The sequence below is a fragment of the Morus notabilis genome, unplaced genomic scaffold (assembly GCF_000414095.1).
Source record: "Morus notabilis unplaced genomic scaffold, ASM41409v2 Scaffold1906, whole genome shotgun sequence".
NCBI classification, from domain to species: domain Eukaryota; kingdom Viridiplantae; phylum Streptophyta; class Magnoliopsida; order Rosales; family Moraceae; genus Morus; species Morus notabilis.
In genome coordinates, this window is record NW_010357949.1 from 30,624 (window position 1) to 51,467 (window position 20,844).

The 20,844-nt window shown below is 37.3% G+C and overlaps 1 protein-coding gene across 4 annotated transcripts; it reads right to left on the minus strand.

Annotated features, from left to right (window-relative positions):
- Positions 1 to 1,982: 1,982 nt before the first annotated feature.
- LOC21386672 (MACPF domain-containing protein At1g14780) lies at positions 1,983 to 14,485 on the minus strand. 4 transcript variants are annotated; one of them, XM_024177272.1, is made up of 8 exons: positions 13,959 to 14,485; positions 13,043 to 13,117; positions 12,683 to 12,842; positions 11,844 to 12,049; positions 11,671 to 11,748; positions 11,404 to 11,587; positions 10,825 to 10,991; positions 1,983 to 2,858 (listed from the first exon to the last, which is right to left on the minus strand). In XM_024177272.1, exons 1-8 carry the CDS (start codon positions 14,241 to 14,243, stop codon positions 2,157 to 2,159), a joined length of 1,857 nt encoding a protein of 618 aa, XP_024033040.1. In that variant the 5' UTR covers positions 14,244 to 14,485; the 3' UTR covers positions 1,983 to 2,156. The 4 variants fall into 4 exon arrangements, with proteins under 4 accessions (XP_024033040.1, XP_024033037.1, XP_024033039.1 ...); XM_024177269.1 differs by having other exon boundaries at positions 11,844 to 12,045; positions 12,679 to 12,842; positions 13,959 to 14,483; XM_024177271.1 differs by lacking the exon at positions 12,683 to 12,842 and having other exon boundaries at positions 12,883 to 13,117; positions 13,959 to 14,484.
- Between the last annotated feature and the right edge of the window lie 6,359 nt (positions 14,486 to 20,844).

Consider the following 20,844-nt stretch of genomic DNA (forward strand, 5'->3'; position numbering starts at 1 on the left):
GAGTTGGCTTCTTCTATTTTCATTTTATTTTTTATGTGTCCGCGACACCAGAAGCCAAGTCTTGTCACGTGCATACAATCAAAGTGCCTGCATTTCATTTTATTTTTATGTGTCCGCAACACCAGAAGCCAACTCTTGTCGCTTGCATACAATCGAAGTGCCTGCAATGAAAAGAGAGTTTTAAGTTTGAAGAAGCCAACTCAAAATAAGTAACGGAAATAGTAGAAAATATGCCAATATAAAAAGTTTAAGGAAGTATATAGGCCAATTTTTAATTATAAAAATTAATAGGCTATACTTGTTAAGTTATGGTTCATAACCAGATAAGTTATGGACAAACTTGTCAAGTTATGGTTCATAGCCAGACAAGTTATGAATAAAAACCGTGATTTATGGACAATAACTTGTCAAGTTATGATTCATAACCAGACAAGTTATGGACAAAAATAATAATTTGGCCTATTTATTAACTTATGTAAACTATTGGCCTATTAATTTTAATTCATCTCAAATCTTAGCTTATTTCTCTATTTCTTCCAATAAGTAAATCCTCTGGCCTTTTACAATCAAATTCTACTTTTGTTCCACCCTTTTTTTCTTTTTCGAATTTTACCTAAAAAATCATCTGATAGTAGAATAACCCAAAAAGGAAAAAAAAAAAAAACATGAGAAATAAAGGGTGTAAATATAAACATAATAACTATTTTTTTTAAGAATAAAACATAATTATTATTTACATGTAACATTTATGGGAAAAATATTTCGGGAACTTTTGAGGTTACGAGAGAATAACGCTTCTCTGCTCGTATTTTTTGGGCCTTTTTTATTTTCTAAAGCTTTTCATTTACAATACTATTATTATATTATAGGATTAATTTTAAAATTTTTTTTCTGAATTATAGCCCTTTTGACACTTTACCTCCTAAAATTTAAAAAGTAATATCTGTTCTCCTTAAATTTTGTCCCGTTAACAAGTTTTCTCCTTCTGTTACAATAAGTGACGGAATTGTCACGTGTCACTTATTTAGTGAGAATTGAAAGCGCAATTACGCTTATACCCTCCTAATCAATAATTCTCCATTTTTATTAAAAAAATTCACCATCTTAATTCCTCATTTTCCTTCTTTTTTTTCCACATTTTCCTTCTTTTTTTTTTCCCTCATTTTGTTCATCAATATGGCCGATTCAACCATGTGTTTATTAGTCATGGATAGCCAGGCGGAAGACCCACTGACTTTTTTTTTGACGACTCAAACTTAAACTCAAATTTAAAGAATTCAAAGAATTCCAGCATTCGACCCATGAAGATTAAAGCAGCTGCTCAAACTCCTCCATTTCCACTTCTTCAGCCTCCTAAAGTTGAAGATTCTCCCCTGAGGTTACTTCTTAACCCCCCCTCTTCACTTCTTTCCTTTCTTCATTCATAAACTTCTTAAACAAGCATTTTTATTTTCTTTTCTTCTTTATGTTCAATTTATTCAAAACCAACGAAACTTCTTATCCCATAAATAAAAGCCAAAGGAAATGCTTGTTTTGTGGTGCTGTTGTTGAATTTCTTGTTGTAAACTTTGTACGCAAATCATTTGACAAATTGCCTGTTATTGGATTTCTTACGTCTTCTGGGTACCTTTTTTTTTCCAAACCTTTATGTTGTTCAAGATCTGACTTTTCTTTATTGTTTAGAAAGGTTGTTATAAATTAATTTACGATAATACCCTCCTCAGATGGATCATGTACTTGACACGTGACGAATTCCGTCACTTATTATAACAAAACAAAAAAACTTATTAACAGAACAAAATTTAAGAAGAACGGATGTTATTTTTTAAAATTTAAGGGACAAAGTATTGAAAAAGTCATAATTCATGGAGAATTTTTTAAATTAATCCTATATTATATGTATGGAAATATGCTTAATAGATGTATTCACCAAGGTGAAATTATAAAATCTTAACGAAGTGAAATTACGAACGATGACATGACACCAAGCAAAATTCATACATAGGTATTAAAATTATGATGTACAAAAGTAGACCAATTTGTTGCATGGTATATCATCAATAAGAATAACGCAATAAACAAATCAAACACATAAACCCAACAGAAAACCATTTACCCCACTCTTGATTTATATACAACAATAACTCCAACCACAACTATTCCAGCAATGCAAACTTTACATGTAAGCCGATTTTACCTCCATCTTTCACCAGTTTAGCAGCCGTTACCAGCCAATGCCCAGGAGCGTCATGCGGCCCTCGTACCACCTCCGCTGTCTCCACAAATTTACGCAGCTTTGCAGATCGACTAGATGAAGGCGGGCCATCAGGATATACGCCAGAGTTGAGTACGGCTTGTGCCTGCTTCTGATGGTCAGCAACTGTTTTCTGAGTGAAAGTAAATGTTGTGCTCAAATTCGTGAGGAAACTCGACTTGTGAGAAGCTTCTGGTGCCGCGGACCATTCTGTCTTGCGAATGGAACAATGGGGTAGGTGAGTGAAAAGCAGACGGAGGTGAAGTATGGTCTTTGGCCATTTCCCTTTGCTGATGAGCTGTGCACCAGTTACAATATAGACTCCACTCGAGTCTCCTTTCAACCAGTCTGGATCATGCTTAACCACTGATGTGCAGATATTTGAGTATCTCTTCCATCTGACTGGTTCTAAGAATTGATTACTGAATTCATAGTCATCGGAGCCTCGCCACCGACATGGCCTCTTCTTGCTATTGTCGTCAAACGAAACGTTCATGCTATCAGGCAGACTTGAGAGATGCTGTACATGAAGTGCTAACTGATTGCACTTTTTCCCTTCTAGATATAATCGTAAACCAACAACTGGTTTTTGATCAGTTGAAACCTAAAATGGGCACAAAGTAGAAAGTTAAATGTTGCACAATTAATACTGCAATTTTATGTTGTTTAATTACATGGCATTAATAAATACAAGAACAAAATATGTGACGAAGCATGTTTGAGTAACGAGACAACTTCATTGATACAAACTCGTAATCTTAAATAAATATAAAAAGACAATGAAGTTTGTTGGAGGGAACTTTAGTCTCCAAATTGAGTTTTTGAGCAATTCAGAGCTCCCAAAGAGTAAAATGCCCAAATATGTATTTCTTCACACTTAATTTTATTGTCTTGAACTCCTTAAATAGAGTATAATATAAACACAATTTAAAATCTAACGATATAATTAAAAGCCACTAAACACACGTTCGCATCCCTCAACAACTACCTAGAAAATAGGAACAACTCCGTCATTTATCTAAAAATCTAATCTAAACATGTTGATTAATTCATAAAAGGAAAACAAGCAACATACAAACTACGAAGCAGAAAACTAACTAAACATAAAATTCTAAAATTTTGGCGTTCAACATTCCGCCCCACTTAAATGACACCTTTATCCTCAAGGATGACTGTCGAGGTTGTTTCTTGGTCTTTGTTTCTTCTAGTCTCGTGGTTGTCTGCATATGAGCCGGCTCCGTAAGTTTTTCTTCATTTTTTTAAGTGATTCCTTACCATGACAACCGGATCTGCATTTACGATGTTGTTCTTGAGTTCTCTTTTTCATCACCTAGCCTCGCTTTTTCGTTATATTTTTTCTCACTGGAATTGTGGTAGGATTGCAAGATTAGATATTATACTTGTAAAGCAACGTGCTTCTTGGAAACCTTCATATGCAGTTTCTTGAGCTTCTTGACTGTGTATTGCCGGAGCACAAACTTCAGCCAACTCTTTGGAAAACTTTGCTTGATGACAGCTCCAACTTAGCATCCATCATCTTGAAAAACTGGGTCATGAGGCGTTCGTTTGGTACGAGGGTTCAAATCAGAGTGATTCTAGTTTTGATTTTGGAACTAGAACCATGATTCATGATTTTGGATCCAAATCATGGTTTTGAAACCAGAACCAGAATCAGGGGTTTGAACCACCCAAAACCAAGAAGGGTGTGGTTTTAGAATCATGAGTGATTCTGGTTTAAAACATCACATCAAGGTTCAAACTTTGAATCAGAACCATCCAAACCAAACATTGATTCTGGGTGAGTCAAATCAGAACCACCTTTTACTTTTTGTAAACAAACACTGGTTTTGAAAAAGAATCATGGTTCCGGGTTCTAAAATCCTTATACTAAACGTGCTCTAATTTCTTTTAGGCCAAGAAGTAAGTATTCCACGGCCCTTCCGAGACGCTCCAGTTGTTGCTCTAACTGTTGCTCCATAGTCCATCTCTGATACCAAATGATACGAACTCACATCTTGAATGAATATAAAAAGACAATAAAGTTCATCCGAGGGAACTTTAACCAGAGAACCTTAACCGCCAAATTGAAGACAACCCTCCCAAAGGCGTAAAATGCCCAAATATGTATTTTCTTCGCTTAATTTCATGTCTTGAACTAAATAGAGTACGAGATAATTACAATTTAAAATCTAAAAAATAGAATTAAAAGCCACTAAACACACGTTCTCATCCGTCAACTACCTAGAAAATCCACTACCAAGAAAATAGGAACAAGTCCGTCATTTATCTAAAAATCTAAGCTAAACATGTTGGCTAATTCAAAATAAAAGGAAAACAAGCAACGTACAAACTACAAAGTAGAAAACTAACTAAACATATAATTCTCATATTTTGGCGTGTAACATTCATCCAAGAGAAGCAAATTCTCTACGAAAAAGGAAACTGTTCATATAAAATTAACAAAAAAACAAAAAAGACAATGTCCAACGTCAAGGAAGCCAGAATAACGGAATAAGTGGTTACTGGAGAGATAATGGCATTGGTGAACAATTTTGGGACCTTAAAAAGGACTGCAAGAAGCACATTATCTCATATATATATATATATATATATTTGATACAAGACGGGATTGAACCCGCAACACCTCACCCAAACCCTCCAATGCCACTAGACCAAGAGGTTTTAGGCGCACATCATCTCATATTCAATCCTGCATCATGGACAAATAGGGTGCTCGATGAGCTCAGCAACTTCACATACCCTACCCAATTTGCCAAATTTCACATCTCATGGATATGGATATTGGAAAATATTTTTGAACAGCTAATATGTTAGATATATGCCCTTAGGAAGGTATAGGCTAAGGCAAATTGGATTGATGGGGTCTTAATGTAATCTCAATGAAAATGACTAGCGTGTGTGTGTAGTTGGTTTTGTTGGTGGTAGTCTTTTAGGAGTATAAGTAGGGGGGTTTTGGGCTTGAGTGGGGGTCAAGCTGTGATTTGGGAGGAATTTGGGAAATCATAGGAGAGTTGGTGGTCTCTCGAATACCACCAAGTTAGGAGTTCTCCGGAGTTCTCAAATACTCCAAGACTATCTTTAGTATTTTCCTTGATTTTCTTTGCCAATTATGACTTGTTTAGTGTTGAAGTTGATTAATAAAACTTCCTTCTGATTTCATCCAAATTATTAGTCAATTTATGTTGTGTTTGTGAGTGTTGGGGCTGTTTGGCTGAGAGAAACCCGAGTTCCTAACATTTTGGTATCAGAGAAACCCGAGTTCCCCAATTTGGGTTGCGAACTGAGCTGGGAGCTCAAATCGGGGAGGTTCAGGGTGCTCTTCGGTGTTTGGAGGCGCTCATGGAGAGGAGGCTTGCTCCTTCGACGGCAACCCAATTCACGACGATGGAGAAGGCACACCTGAACAGAGCGACAAGCGTTTAGGTGTTGGGCGATTGGAACAAAACCGTGACGATCCGCAAAGGGAGGAGCAGATCGGCGACCCTCGAGGTCTGGGTCAACCTGATCTCGGCCGGAATCAGGCAAAATGTCGTTGTGGCGGGCAGAACGGAGATATGTTGGGAAAAATTTGCCTAAAACCTAAGCAAATAACAGAGAACAAAAAATTAAAGTAAAATTCACACCAAGAATTTTATACAGGTTCACCAATATGGCTACATCCTATTTCTGCCTCCTCAGATTCCACTAATCAGTTGAATAAATTCTTTATAAAGAAAAACACTCAATCTCACTTTGTGTTTCTCTCACACTCAAAAGATGTTTCCTAACCTCACACTCCAAATTTTCTCTCTGAAAATTTGTCACCCTAAGTTCCTACAACATTAGGTATTTATAGAGTACAAGAAAAGCCCAAAAAAGCCCTTAAAAGTCACCTAAAACCGACCTTGAGATCACCTGCCCACGGGCGCAACACTACCTTCTCGGTGCTACGGCACCCAACGAAACACCTTGTGCGCAGCTCACTGGTGTCGTGGCACTCAACCTTGGTGCCGCGGCGCTGTGAGGCCGATTTCTGGAGTGCCATGGCGCGGAGTATGTAGTCTTCTGGTGCTACGGCGCTGTGAGGCCGATTTCTAGAGTGCCATGGCGCGGAGTATGTAGTCTTCTGGTGCTGCGGCGCGGAGTATGTAGTCTTCTGGTGCTGCGGCGCCCACTGAATGGGGCCGCAGCACTACATCGATTTCTTATCCTTTTTTCTTGCTTTTCCTTGCTTCCAAACGCTATTAGACTCCACATCTCAAAACAAGATATAGGGGCGGAGGTGCCGGAACTGTTCTGCGAGGACATTATAGGTCTAGGTCTTGGGGATTTCAACCAGATCCGCGTGGATTTGCGAAGGGGGAAGCCGATCGGTGCTGGGTTCGCGCCGGAGCTCCAGTGGTAGGACAAGTGGCCGAAGACAGTTTGAGACGAAGGAGAGAGTTAGGGTTCAACCCATATGGTTTGGAACCTGAACTTGGTGGCAAATCGGCTTGGAACGGCGTCGAGGAGACTAGATCGGCGGCGATCTGGGGGCGGACAGCAACCTTAGGCCGCGTGGAGGAGCGCCGATGGATGGCCAGCCAGCCATGGTGGAAGGGCAGCGACGTAGGCCTGTTTTGCTGCCTAATTTTGAGTGGGAAGACAGAGAACAACGTGGACCCTATTCGGGTCAGAGAAGAGTCCAACGGGCCAGGGAACCCAGCCCTGATCCAGACGCAACTGGGGCTTGCCGGGTCAGGGAACAAGACACGAATCTTGCTAGGGAAGATTTCAGAAGGGGTTTTGGACCCGAATTCCAGTTGGAAGTTTATCAATGGGAGCACAATCTCAATCAGGAGCTACAACCGGGAGATCGAGGGTGGGAAAGGAATTGGGTTCATCGTCCCGAGACTCCGGAGGGGGTGCGAGCAGGAGGGGAAATCTGAGGAAAAAAGATGGAAATGCCAATCTTCGCGGGAGAGGATCCATATGGCCAGCTCTTTAGAGCAGAGCATTATTTTGACATTTATGAGGTGCTGAAAAGAGACAAGGTGTCGGAGGCTTCGATTTGTATGGAGGGTTGAGCTTTAAATTGGTTTAGGTGGACGGACTCCCAAGATCCGTTTGTGGGATGGCGGGACTTGAGGGCGGCGATCTTGAAGCAATTTAGTGGGGCCAAGGAAGGTGACCCAATGGAGAGGTTGATGGCGCTAAGGCAAAGTGGGATGGTTTCGGCTCCAGTGAGAAACATGCTGAGTGCCTTCTAGTGGACTCTGTGAGGATGTGCCAGCCGAGGTGAAGATGCATTATCCCACAACACTTCTAGAAGTTATGGAGACAGACCAGCAAATTGAAGATAGGAATGAGGCGGTGGAAAAGCCGGGGAGAATAAAGTTTGGTCGAGCGGGTGGCTTGGTGCGCTCGTATTCATTTTGTGAGGGACCGACCACTCAACATTACTTTCCGAAGAGCTTCCTCGAGTCAATACCCCAATAGAAGGTAGAGAAGTGAGGGGAAAGTCACCTACACCAACGGTTTCTAGTCCACCGGGGTTGAAGCAGGAGACTACTGTGGGATTTCAGAAGAAGAAATACAACAACGCCGTGCGAAAGGACTTTGCTATAAATGTGATGAAAAGTACGTCCTGGGGCATAGGTGCAAGAACAAGCAACTTCAAATTTTGTTGGTCACCGACGAGAGCGGCGTGGAAGAACCTAAGGAGGAGGACACTCACAGAATCGCATCGTTGGAGGAAATGATTGACCTTTCCCTCAATTCATCGAAGCGCAACTTGGGAGCTGTTGGAGGTTCTTCGCAGCCAATTTCTCAAATTCAACCTTGGGGACACAGTTGAAGTTGAGGATGGGGGTAATGTTAGATATATGCCCTTAGGAGGTATAGGCTAAGAGGGGCAAATTGGATTGAGAAAAATGACGCGCGTGTGTGTATAGTTGGTCTTGTGGCTTTGTTAATAGTAGTCTTTTAGGAGTATAAGTGAGGGGGTTTAGGGTTGAGTGGGGTTTAGGATTGAGTGGGGGTTAGGCTGTGATTTGTGAGGAATTTGGGAAATCTTAGGAGAGTTGGTGGTCTCTCGAATACCACCAAGTTAGGAGTTCTTCAGAGTTCAGTTCACCGATTCAAGTTTTTAATTCGAGTTCAGATGTGACTTTATGTGAGAACTTTTAGCATAATAAGTTATATATGACTTTTTATGAAAGCTTTTTACTGTGGCAAAACTGGAACTGAAAACTCGAATCGGTGAAATGAATGAGGCCCTCGAATACTCCACTATCTTTAGTATTTTCCTTGATTTTCTTTGCCAATTGTGACTTGTTGAGTTGGTGTTGAATTTGATTAACAAAACTTCATTCTGATTTCATCCAAATTATTAGTCAATTTCTGTTGTGTTTGTTGTGTTGGTGAGTCTTGGGGCTGTTTGGCTAAGAGAAACCCAGGTTCCTAACGTAATCCAATATGTAAGTGATATCATTCTTCAGTCTATACCACACATTTAAGACTCTTATTGTTTTCAAAATCTATCCCCACTTATTAGCCTACCCTAACTTACCTTCGATACCAAAAACTAAATCATGAATACGGTACCATGGTAAAACCTTGAGTCAAACTACCAACCTTCCACTCAACTTTGTTGTTCTCAGTATGAGACAAAACCCATCTGCTCAACTTCTAACACTGCAGCCTATGCTCTACGGTAATTGTCTAAAGTTATAAAAAAGTATATAAGTATATTTTTGAGCGGTCGGAGAAACCTTTAGCCAAACCGCCAGCCAAAATGACTAAAAAAACCGCCCATTAATCCAAAATTAGCTAAAGGTTTGGTTTGGTTGGTTTTTGCGGTTTGACGTTTTTTTTTTTTTAATTTTTATACAAACCTAATCATGGTGGTACTCCAGTGTATCTTATTTAACTTATTCGACTGACTTTGTCACTTATCTATCTTCCAGACTATTACATTACTACATCTAGTTGAGTTACCTCAATATAATAGCACTGCCATGAGCCAATAGATTAAAAGTGCACAAGGCACTCAAGAAAAGTACTGAGGTTTTTAAGCCTACGCCTATTGAAAGGAGGCATACACCTCATGTATGAGGTGGGCCTTGAAGCTAAAGCCCAAAGGCGCTTTTTGAGGCTAAGCCTCATTTTTGCTTTCTGTTTTCTATTTTCTGGGCTGAACAAAAAACAAAAGGAAAAAAAAAAAAAAAAAAAAAAAAAAAAAAAAAAAAAAAAAAAAAAACGCCAAAAAGGGGGTGCCTTTTTTTTTATTTTCTGGGGTTAAAAAAAAAAAAAAAAAAAAAAAAAAAAAAAAAAAAAAAACAAAAACAAAAACCATAAAAGGCCCAAGATGTGTGTCCTATTTTTATCGTGTGTTTTAGTCCAATAATGATTTTTTGTAATTATAATTTTTAACCAAGGAAACCCAAGTGCTCAGAAATGCTAAAAATTAACCTAAAATACGAATTTTATTCAAAACAGACCTAGAACAACTAAAAAATTCTCAACAAAGCTCAAATTTCAGACTCCTCAAGGTGCATGCTTCAAGCATTCATTCAAGGTGCAAGCCTCCATTCACCCATAAGGAGCATGCTCCTCAGGGCAAGAATTGACTGCCTCAAAGCGCACCTTGAGACGCACGCCTCGAATGCTAATACTACCTAGCAATCCACCAAAGGAGACTTGCATGATGAGTTAGGTGGGGGAAAATGTCACGAACTGCACATGCTTGCCCCATTATCGCATAGAAGGCTTGTTTGAAGGCTCTAGGATTCTCTAGAGTGTTCCTTAAATGCTGTCATCTAATGGAATATTAGAGAAGACCTAGAAAGATCAAGGCAATTTGAAGGAAGCTCGAGATCTTTTTGAAAAAATGTAGACATCTTGTGATCCATCTAGAACTCTCCAGAAGATGCATGATCCTTAGAGAACCCAGGAAAAAGTTATAGAGAACTCTAGAGAGGAGTAGACTCTCCTACACTTTGTAAATATCTTGATAGATCCTTAAAGTTTCTGGGCTAATTCATTGTATTGTTTCCACTTGTAAAGATGAGATAATCTACAATTTCTTATTTCATTGATAGACATTTCGGGAGGCAGTGGGAATTTTTTTTTTTTTTTTTTTTTAATAAATGGGGCGGCCAAGGACATTAGATAGAAACTCATCCCAAATATCTGCTTAAGCAAACAAGCAACACCTTGACCAAAAATTAACAATAAAAATAAAAACACCCATGCGATTAAGCATATGTATTTTCTGTCACTAAAAAATGCACTAGGTCATACAATTTAAAATTAATTCTCATATGTCCAATAAATGAAGAAAATAAAAATAAACAAATAAAATTCATTTACTGTAAGCGTGCATATATGTATGAGTGTGCTCAAGGAACTCTGCACAAACATTCACATGCGTATGTATGCAACAGTGAGTGTGTGCTATATATCTCTACATATGTGTGTGTATATATATATATATATATATTTATACATACATACATATATATATACATATATATATATATATATATATAGAGAGAGAGAGAGAGAGAGAGAGAGAGAGAAACAAGTACCTGAGTAGAGCTAATATTAATTTTTGAGCCCATGAAACTGAATTGCAAGGGCGGGCAAGCAGCCTTTCTTCTGTGATGACGGAGAGGCAGCTCACAAAACATAGGTGCCCATTGCCTTGGAACTTGATACTCCAAGAAAAACAGTAAATCCTCGAGAGGAGGCTTGTCTGAAAGAGAATAATGAATAAGAAATTTTGACACGATAAGTGTTGGGAAAGGAGTAAAGAAAATGGCAAAACAAATTATATTTGGGCAGACCAAGGTGAATTCCATGATGCTTCAAGAACTCAAGGAAAACTTCTATTTTCAGTGCTGATATTCTGGTTATTCATTAGAAATGTAAACCATGAAGTCCGCTCTGTCTTCTTTTATTATTATTTTTTATCTTTTCTCTAACTCCCTATCTCAAACCCACCCACACCCTCTGAGGAGTACAGCTGAATCCTTTTCTTTTAAACATAGATGCTTCACAAAACAATGTTAATGGTTGGCATAGATACTTTATGCAGATTGTGGAGTTGATATGCAACATCACAATATATATATATATATTTATATAGTAAAGCTGTAAACACTTACAGCGTAAATACAAATTGATTGCATGACTAAGATAACCACTGCCTGGAATGCCAGTAAGAAGAGAAACAATAGGTACGAACTTAAAATGGATAGCTTCTGGCTTAGCAGCCACTGTTTGGAGCCAATTGCAGTGACTATGCAAGAACACATCACCTCCTCTTTTGGAACAAATGACAGTGAGACCCTGTACAAGAAAGTTAGAATAACAACACTAAATAGACTATAGTAATTGTTGATTGTAGCTTTGTTCTCAATTTCTTTACTTACATCCTTGCTTGATGTCTCTGAAATACTGGTCAGCTGCATGGTATTTGACTGCAATATACGATTGAAGACCTCAGGTACCTGCAGAAACGAATCCCATTCATTGGCTATCTATAAACATACGAAAAGAGGAAAAATGGTACAAAATGAAAAAGGAAGTATTATGGAAGCAGTACTTTGTGTTTCCCATCTCCTGTTTTCCTCTGCAGTAGGGAAGGGCTTCTACTGTCTGAGAAAAGAATGTCTCCAAGATCCTCCAGGTGTCTCCTTAGATCAGCAGGAGGAATTGGTGACGAGGACTTTTGTCTGACACAAATTAAATCTTGACCTCCAACAGCCATCCCCACTATTATGTGTGTTCCATATGACTCGATAAACCTGCCTAATAAAATTGATTAGTATCACGACTGTATCATTATCAAGTCATAACAATGCACTGCTTCATTGATTCAATTGACTGTCCCTGTACAAAATATTTCAGCAGAAGGAAGAAAGAAAAGCAAAACATTCCCCATCCCGAAATTTCAATCACCGATCAAAACTCCAAACAGGAAAGCAAATTATTACATGAAAACCACTTTATAGTACCTATGAATATACATATATAAACTAAGAAAAGAATTTATAAAAACCACTTTATAGTACCTATGAAGATACATATATGAACTAAGAAAAGAATTTATTACATACGTACATCTTTAAAACCCCTTATGAACATATATATGTACTAAAGAAATATGCTTTCTATTGTATTACTTTTTTTTTTTTTTTGGTGCCTGACAATAACATTGTCGGGTGACCCGAAAACAAATATATATATATATATATATATATTAGAAAAGAATTTATTACATACGTGCATCTTTACAACCCCTTATGAACATATATATATATATATATATATACACACACTAAGAAAACATGCTTTCTATTGTTTTTGTTTTTTTTTGGTGCCTGACATGTTATTGTCGGGTGTATATATATATTATCAAATCAAACTTTAAAATTTACCTACTCAATGCTGCTGGATCCCAATGAGATGGAACAGATTTTTTCACTTCATCACGTAGCACTAATGGAGACGCTGTGAGGTGCAAGTTGTACAATGAGATGAAGTAACCATCAAATGCTAGGTACTTGGTGTCTGCAACGTCATGAAACCAATTTCCAGTCACCTCAAATATATTATCAAATCAAACTTTAAAATTTACCTACTCAATGCTGCTGGATCCCAATGAGATGGAACAGATTTTTTCACTTCATCACGTAGCACTAATGGAGACGCTGTGAGGTGCAAGTTGTACAATGAGATGAAGTAACCATCAAATGCTAGGTACTTGGTGTCTGCAACGTCATGAAACCAATTTCCAGTCACCTCAAATATGGAGTTAAGATAGCCTGAAGGAACTTTTCCTTGAACCGAAGATTTCTGATTAAGTAGCTCAGACATCTGCATGGAAACAAAACAAAACAAAACCGATTACTAAATATTAGCGAAATTGTATGGTTTGATAAGAGCAAAGTTTGGCAAAACGTATGCATACAAAAGCATCAATAATACCACTATCCAAACTGGCACTAAAAGATATTGTAAACTCACCCAGGAGTCAGCTCTAATATTATGCGTACTACAAACGTAATAATTAGATATCTGTCAAATTCTATGACATAATTGATTAACTTTAGTAGATTCAAAGTCATTAATCAGCTTAAGGAAAATCATCAGTAAATTTGAGACAATTTTAACCAGAAATTCTATCTGATATTTGTTAGGTGTGTGGAGCCTAATTATCACCATCACATAGAGTTAGCAAATATGAGTGTGAGAGGCGCGAACCGAAGTGTGAATTTTTTCTGATCTTCTTCTTAATTATAGTGAAAACCTGCCGCAGCTGAAAGTTTGTTATTGCTCTCGCAGAAAAAGAATTAGGGCTAAGAATTAAGGGGTTTAATCCGTAACAATAGTGAGAGCAAGTACACGCAGAGTAAAGCGTCTTCATAACAGAGAAAATGACCATATCATGCGGTTCTTCATCGTTCTAATAAAATAAAGCTCGAGTTTGTGTAACCATTTTCTTACAATTACTTCAATTTAACATGAACAACTTTTATACACTAGCTTGTGCTACAAAGAATTATTCCCTTCTTCCCGAGCCGCAAATCAGCAAACTTTTCAGCGTAGAGCCCAAAACAAGCAACAAATAACATAATCAAGCACTGAAAAAATCCACAAACTAAGAAAATTCAAAGTAAATAGTAAAAAGGAAAAAAAAAAGGACTCAAAATCCGACCTGATTGAACTCAAGAACATCCGATTTGAACCGAATTCGATCTCCCTTATCGCATCGAATATCCTCGGAAACTCCTCGAATCGCGAGCCCTCCGCCACAGCCAGGAATCACAATATCCCTCTTGTTCGTCTCATCGAGAACCACCAACCTTCCGCCGCCGCAAGACTCCCCCAATCCCTTGGCGAACTTGAGCCTGAAATCGCTGCTCAGATCGAAGCCCTTCCCCAACGCCTCCAAAGCCCTAAACCCCACCGGCATCTCGCCGCCGAAATCCTCCATTCCCATCGGAAAACGAAAGCTCGTACGTCACAGCGGAAAACCCCCAAATCCCAATCCCATACACCCGCAATTATCGCTCCGGAGCTCCGCGAACGACGGAGGAGAAAAGTCGGAGAAGAGTTCAAAGTTCAAACCAAGCATGTTTATGTTTGTATATATTTGCATATGCAGGGAAGATGTTTGACAAAAGTTCAAAGCGACAGTGAAAATGAAAGCTGACGAGAAGGGACGAGAGAAGAGTAGAATTTGTGTTTGGCTTTTTCTTTCTTACGTAAGAAATAAATTGTTTTTTTTTTTTTTTTGGGGGTGTTTTTTCTCTTTTGGTGAATTTTGTGGTGGGAGTATAAAACGATACACTGGCATGATCCAGTTCTTGGCCGCTGATTTTCATCACCTTTTTGTCAGATTATAAGTTTTATAATATGATTTTGGGTCTCATTTCATGGCATCAGTGATAAATTGTGTACACATCGGTTTACTATGTTTTTTATAATACTATATAATTCCCTTTATTAAAGCGTGGAATGCAATGAAGACAAAAGAGTATAGATGGACCACGTGATGTTGACTATTGACAAGGACAAAGATTTTTTTTTTTTTTTTTTTCCCTCTCTGGAAAGTCCCTTTATTCAATATCTAAAAATAAAACAGATGCCACGCTAGGAGCAACTTCTCATGTAGAGAATGAACCAAACTTTTCCGACTATAAAGATCATTTGGCCAACTCATGAGCGACTCTATTATAATCTTTAGACACCCACATAAAATTTAAGGATAGAAATGATCTAGCCAGCAGGCAGTCACCTTCAATGTCCACATCAGGGAATAATGGCTCTAAAACTACCCCCGTCCCAAATTTATGCTTAATTTATTTTACCGATTTGAGTTTTTAATTTTAAATTTTTACAATAAAAAGCTCTCAAAAAATGTCATATCTAACTTTTTCTGCTACAGTGAAAAATTCTCATAAAATGTCATATCTCAGCTCGAATTAAAAACTCGAATCTGCGAAGTGAACGAAGTCTTAGTCTCAACAAGCTCAACACTATTAATTGAGCAGGCTTCCAAAGACTTCGAACTGAAAGCTACCACCTTGCCTTCTTCATCTCTGAGCAAAGCCGCAACCACAACCCCATTGTCTTGGACTGCCGCATCAACATTCACCTTGATTCGACCTAGCCTAGAAGTTTTCCACCTTTGTTCTCCTTCCCTCCTCACACCTCTAAAATTCACAGCTTCTCTCCCAATACATTACAATAAAAAAACTTATTTACGACGACTCAATGTCATCGCAAAAGAGTACGTTGTCGTCGGTAATATTATATTTGCGACGACATGTCATCGCAAATTAGTCGCTGTAAAAACTTAGATGCAAATAATATATTTACGATGATAAAGTTTTGAGATGTCGTCACTAATACATTAGCGATGACTGTTGTCGCGAATAAGTCGTCATGAATGTTCCATCGAACATGTCGTTGATGATGACGTGTTCTGTTATATTTGTGACGATATATGTTTAACCCCTTAATTCAACTCACTTAACTAGCTAATCTTGGGTTAAAACCTCCTAAGCATGGCCGGCCAATCCTTTGGAGAAGAAAGAGAAGATTATCAAAATTTCTTCTCTCCAATGGTTGATCAACACTTGTCCCCTTCATAAATTCAAGCTCATCATTATTTCCCTAAGCTTATCCCTTAAGATTCTCTGTAAAGAAGTCAAGATTTATACCGACCGTAGGGAATTAACTTGGCCGATAGGAAATTTTAGTTTCCGATGGTTCCTTTTCTATTGTTTAAAAAAATTTGCAATCCGATACTAATTTCCTGAATAGTTCAGTATCAAGCCAAACTATCAATTGCATAGAATTTCAGACTTTTTTAATCTTGAAATCATTTCTAAATTATATAAATTCTAAACTTAACCCTTTTTTGTACTATATCCCAGGAATGACCACGCTACTCGCGGTATCAACTCCCAAGCTCATATTATATCTGTAACTCTTTACCTAAGACAAAAGGGTTAGAATAAACACTCGAATTTCCACAAACACCAACGCATGTACGATGTGAAATTTTTGGAGAAAAATTTTTCCTCATAATCTCTTAGAGAAATTCAGCCACAACTTTAAAAATTAGGGCAAAAATTGTATCCTATAATTTTCTATTATTCTTTTATTTATAGAGTAGAAGTCAAACTTTTAGAAGGAATCCAATCTTTATCTTCAACATAAAGCTTGTTAATTATCTCGTATTTGAATTTGCAACAAAAATTCTCCCACTCCTTATCCTTGATGTGGCAGGCCATCCTCTTGGGATCTTATCCCTGTGTGGCGCCAAATACAGATATAGAAGGAAGAGAAAATTATCCTTTATCCTGTTGTCTAATTTTGACTCAAATTTAAATTCCAATTTAAGCCAAACTTAAATTAATTTAAATTATAAATTGAACAACTTATCAAATAAGTTTAAAAGGAAAAATATAAATTGTGTTCAACTGTGTGTTCACACTGTGCCTTGCGTTCACATAGGCGAACACCTTCACATAAGTGATCCAAACTTCAAATTTAAATTTAAATAATCACATTATTAAATTTATAATTAATTCTCAATTAATTACTATTGAGTGTTTTATTTTTAGAATTTCATAATTATAAAATCTCATTTTGCCTTTTGTGTGTTGTAGAATTACTAGGACGACGCGAAGACTAATAGAACTGTAATTCCGAGCTCCAATAAAATTAATAATTAATTAAATTCTTTAATTAATTAATTAATTCTATTAATTACAATATTTACTCAACTATAAACTTGGAATTGTACTATCGTAATTATAGACATAAATTACTTCTAAACTGTGAAGTGTCAATCTGATATAGTCATTGCATATAGATCAATCCTCCATAAGTAATTCATAATTTTAGTTAGGTAAAATCCGTTAACCACTATAATTATATCTTTATCCTTGAGTACCATCGATTATCTAATGGATAGTGATTCATAAAACACATTCATGAACGATGACACTCTAACTAATCCAAGTACCGAATCAATACTCAAGAGAATTATTTATCTGCTTCTTTCTCAAGAAGGAGTGGATTCCATCTCGTATAATAACATTCTCGGCTACCTACTTCAACATGTCTCTAAAATACAAGTAATAGGATTTAGGGTCCCAGAATCTGTACCAAGTAAATCAAAAGACACAAATCCATAAATATGAGTTTTTTAAGAACTTAGGATTAAGATCATTCTATATATGACAATCGGCAGACTCAATTAGAATTTCTATACTTAACAAAAATTATTAGAAATTCATATTGTGTCTTTGTCACTGTTCCGCATAATCATATTATGCGTAATAAACTCATTCAATATCTAGCCATATTAACAGTGTGGATAATACTATTCCATTCTAAATGGGAATTACATGTATTAGTAATGTTTTCAATTAAAGATTATGAACTTTAATTAAATTCATTATGAACATCACTTTTGATTATTATCCTTGAACATTATTCTCTCGCATATAACACTTATATACAATGTTTAAGGTCACATAAATAATCATGGAATTTTCATTTGATATTCATAAAATATTCAAAAATATATACACATAAAATGATGAATAAACTATTTTATTAAATAAATAATAAATATCCTATTACATCTCATACTTCTAGGACATCATTCCCAACAATCTCCCACTTGTCCTAAAGCAGGTGTGTCATGTCTCTAATCTCAAATCATTCTAAGTGTCGATCTAATACATTCAATGACAATGTCTTCGTGAACGGGTCAGCAAGGTTGTTTTCCGACGCAATATTCAGAACTGTCACATCACCTCTATCCATAATGTCTCTGATCAGGTGATATTTTCTTTCTATATGTTTCGCACTCTTATGGCTTGTAGGTTCTTTTGAATTAGCCATTGCTCCACTGTTGTCAGAACAAAGCTTAATTGGCTTATTCATATCTGGAACAATTTCCATATCAGTTAAGAACTTCCTGAGCCATGTAGCTTCCTTTGCGGCTTCACAAGCTGCCACATACTTAGCTTCCATGGTAGAGTTAGCAACACACTTTTGTTTTACACTTCTCTATACCACGGCTTCTTCATTAAGAGTGAACACAAATCCAGATGTTGACCGTCGACTATCTCTATCCGATTGAAAATCGAAATATGTGTATCCGGTGAGAGACAGATCTTCTCTAAAATATACTAACATATAGTTTCTCGTTCTCCTAAGATACTTGAGAATACACGTCACTGCAACCCAATGATCTAATCCTGGGTTGGACTGATAGCGACTGACTACTCCCACAACGTAGCAGATATTTGGTCTTGTAGACAACATGGCATACATAAGGCTTCCCACAGCTAATGCATAGGGATATCGTCTCATATCTTCTTCCTGCTATGGAGTCTTTGGACATTGCTCCTTAGAAAGATGAATACCATGCCTAGAAGGTAAATTCCTCTTCTTGGAGTTCTGCATCGAGAACCTAGACAACACTTTATCTATATACGATCCCTGTGATAACCCTAACAGCTTTTTCTTACGATCTCGAATAATCTTAATCCCAAGAACATAACTTGCCTCTCCCAAATCTTTCATTTAGAATTGGTTAGCTAACCACTTCTTTACATCTGTCATCAACCTCACATCATTCCCAATGAGTAGGATGTCATCGACGTAAATAACTAAGAAGACCACTTTCTTTTCTTTCTTGTACTTGTAGACACATGGTTTATCAATGCTTTGATCAAATCCATAAGACTTTATAGCCTCATCAAACCTGATGTTCCATGATCTAGAAGCCTGCTTCAATCCATAAATGGATCTCTACAGTTTGCAGATATTTTGCTCTTGGCCTTCCTCTATATAACCCTTTGGCTGATCTATATAGATGGTTTCCTCAAGATAGCCATACAGAAAAGCTGTCTTGACATCCATCAGTCATATCTCATAGTCAAAATATGCTGCAATGGCCAGGAGTATTCGGATGGGCTTAAGCATAGCTACTGGTGAGAAAGTTTTCTCATCGTCAACTCCTTCCTTTTGGGTATAACCCTTAGCCACTAGCTTTGCTTTATAAGTCTCTACTTTTCCATCTGCTCATATCTTTCTCTTGAGGATCTACTTGCATCTAATAGGCTTTACCCCTTCGGGTAGATCTATAAGTTGGCATACTGAGTTAGAGTATATGGACTCCATCTCAAGTTTCATAGCTGCTTGCCATTCTTTCTTATCAAAATCATCCATCGCAGCCTTAAAGGTTGATGGATCCTCCTTACCGTCATCAGCAGTGACGATCTGGGCTTCCCCAGTATACCGGTCGGGTAACCTGCTTACCCTCCCACTACGACGAGGTGCCACAGGAGTCTGATCAGGAACTGTAGTCTTTTCTCTTGGTGGTCTGACAACTCTTACCGGCTATAGTCCAATCTTATCAAAAAGTAACTCTTCTAGAACTATTTTGCTTCTGGGCTTAAAATCTATCATACCAGAAACGTGGCATTTGTCAACACAAATACCTTATGATCTTCGAGACTATAAAAGAGACCTCCCTTCATCCCATCAAGATATCCTATGAACATACACACTTCTGACTTAAGTTCTAACTTTCCAGTCTTTCTTTTCAGAACATGTGCCGAGCACCCCCATATACATACGTGTCTCAAACTGGGTTTTCGACCGCACCACAACTCTAAAGGTCTTTTAGGAACAGACTTAGATGGTACTCTGTTCAAAATGTAGGTAGCTATTCTTAGGGCATAACCCTTGAACGAAGTAGGCAGTGAAGAATAACTCAACATTTGTAATGACTGAGAAAATCCCAGACTTTAAATAATACAATTTATTTATTTAAGCCAAGGATTTTCCTAGAAAATATTATGTGACTAAAGGATTTATGGAATCAATATCTGTATTCCTAAATTCTGTAGCAGATTTCATGTTAAGTTCATGTTTTCGATCGATAAATTCTTGCCGTACTTTAAGGTGGAATAATTTTCAGTACAAGTATAGTTTGAGAATCTTAATTTCAAGAATCTCTAAACACAGCATGATGTTAGCAGCGTAAAAAAAATGCACTGACATTTTTAAAGAAGAGAAAATCTTTAATTGCCAGACAGCTAGGTTAAAGTCACAAGATAGATACCTATAGTAGAAGGGTACAATGTGAGCTCAGGAGTTGACACCGTCAGAAACAATGTCATTCCCGGGATATAATGCAGAAAAGTTAAATTTAGAATTTATTCAGTCTAGAATTAATTTCAAGACTTGAAACAATTTAAGATATTACGCGAGTAAGAATTTAACGTGATATCAAAGCAGACGAGGATTTAACAGTTGAACTGTAAATAAGTAGTAGAAAAAAAAAGAACTGTCAGAAACAAGAATTTACTGTCAGCTAAGTACCCTTTACAGTCAGTATGATTTTTACCTGATTCAAAGGTAACTTAAGAGAGTGGACTAAAGTACAAGGGGTAGGATTTAGTTTTCTCTCTCTCCTTCTCCACTTTGGCCGGCCATGCATAGAAAAAATTAGAGCCAAAATTGGGTAGTTGAGTGTGCTAGGGGATTACATGGTAAGGTGTGAT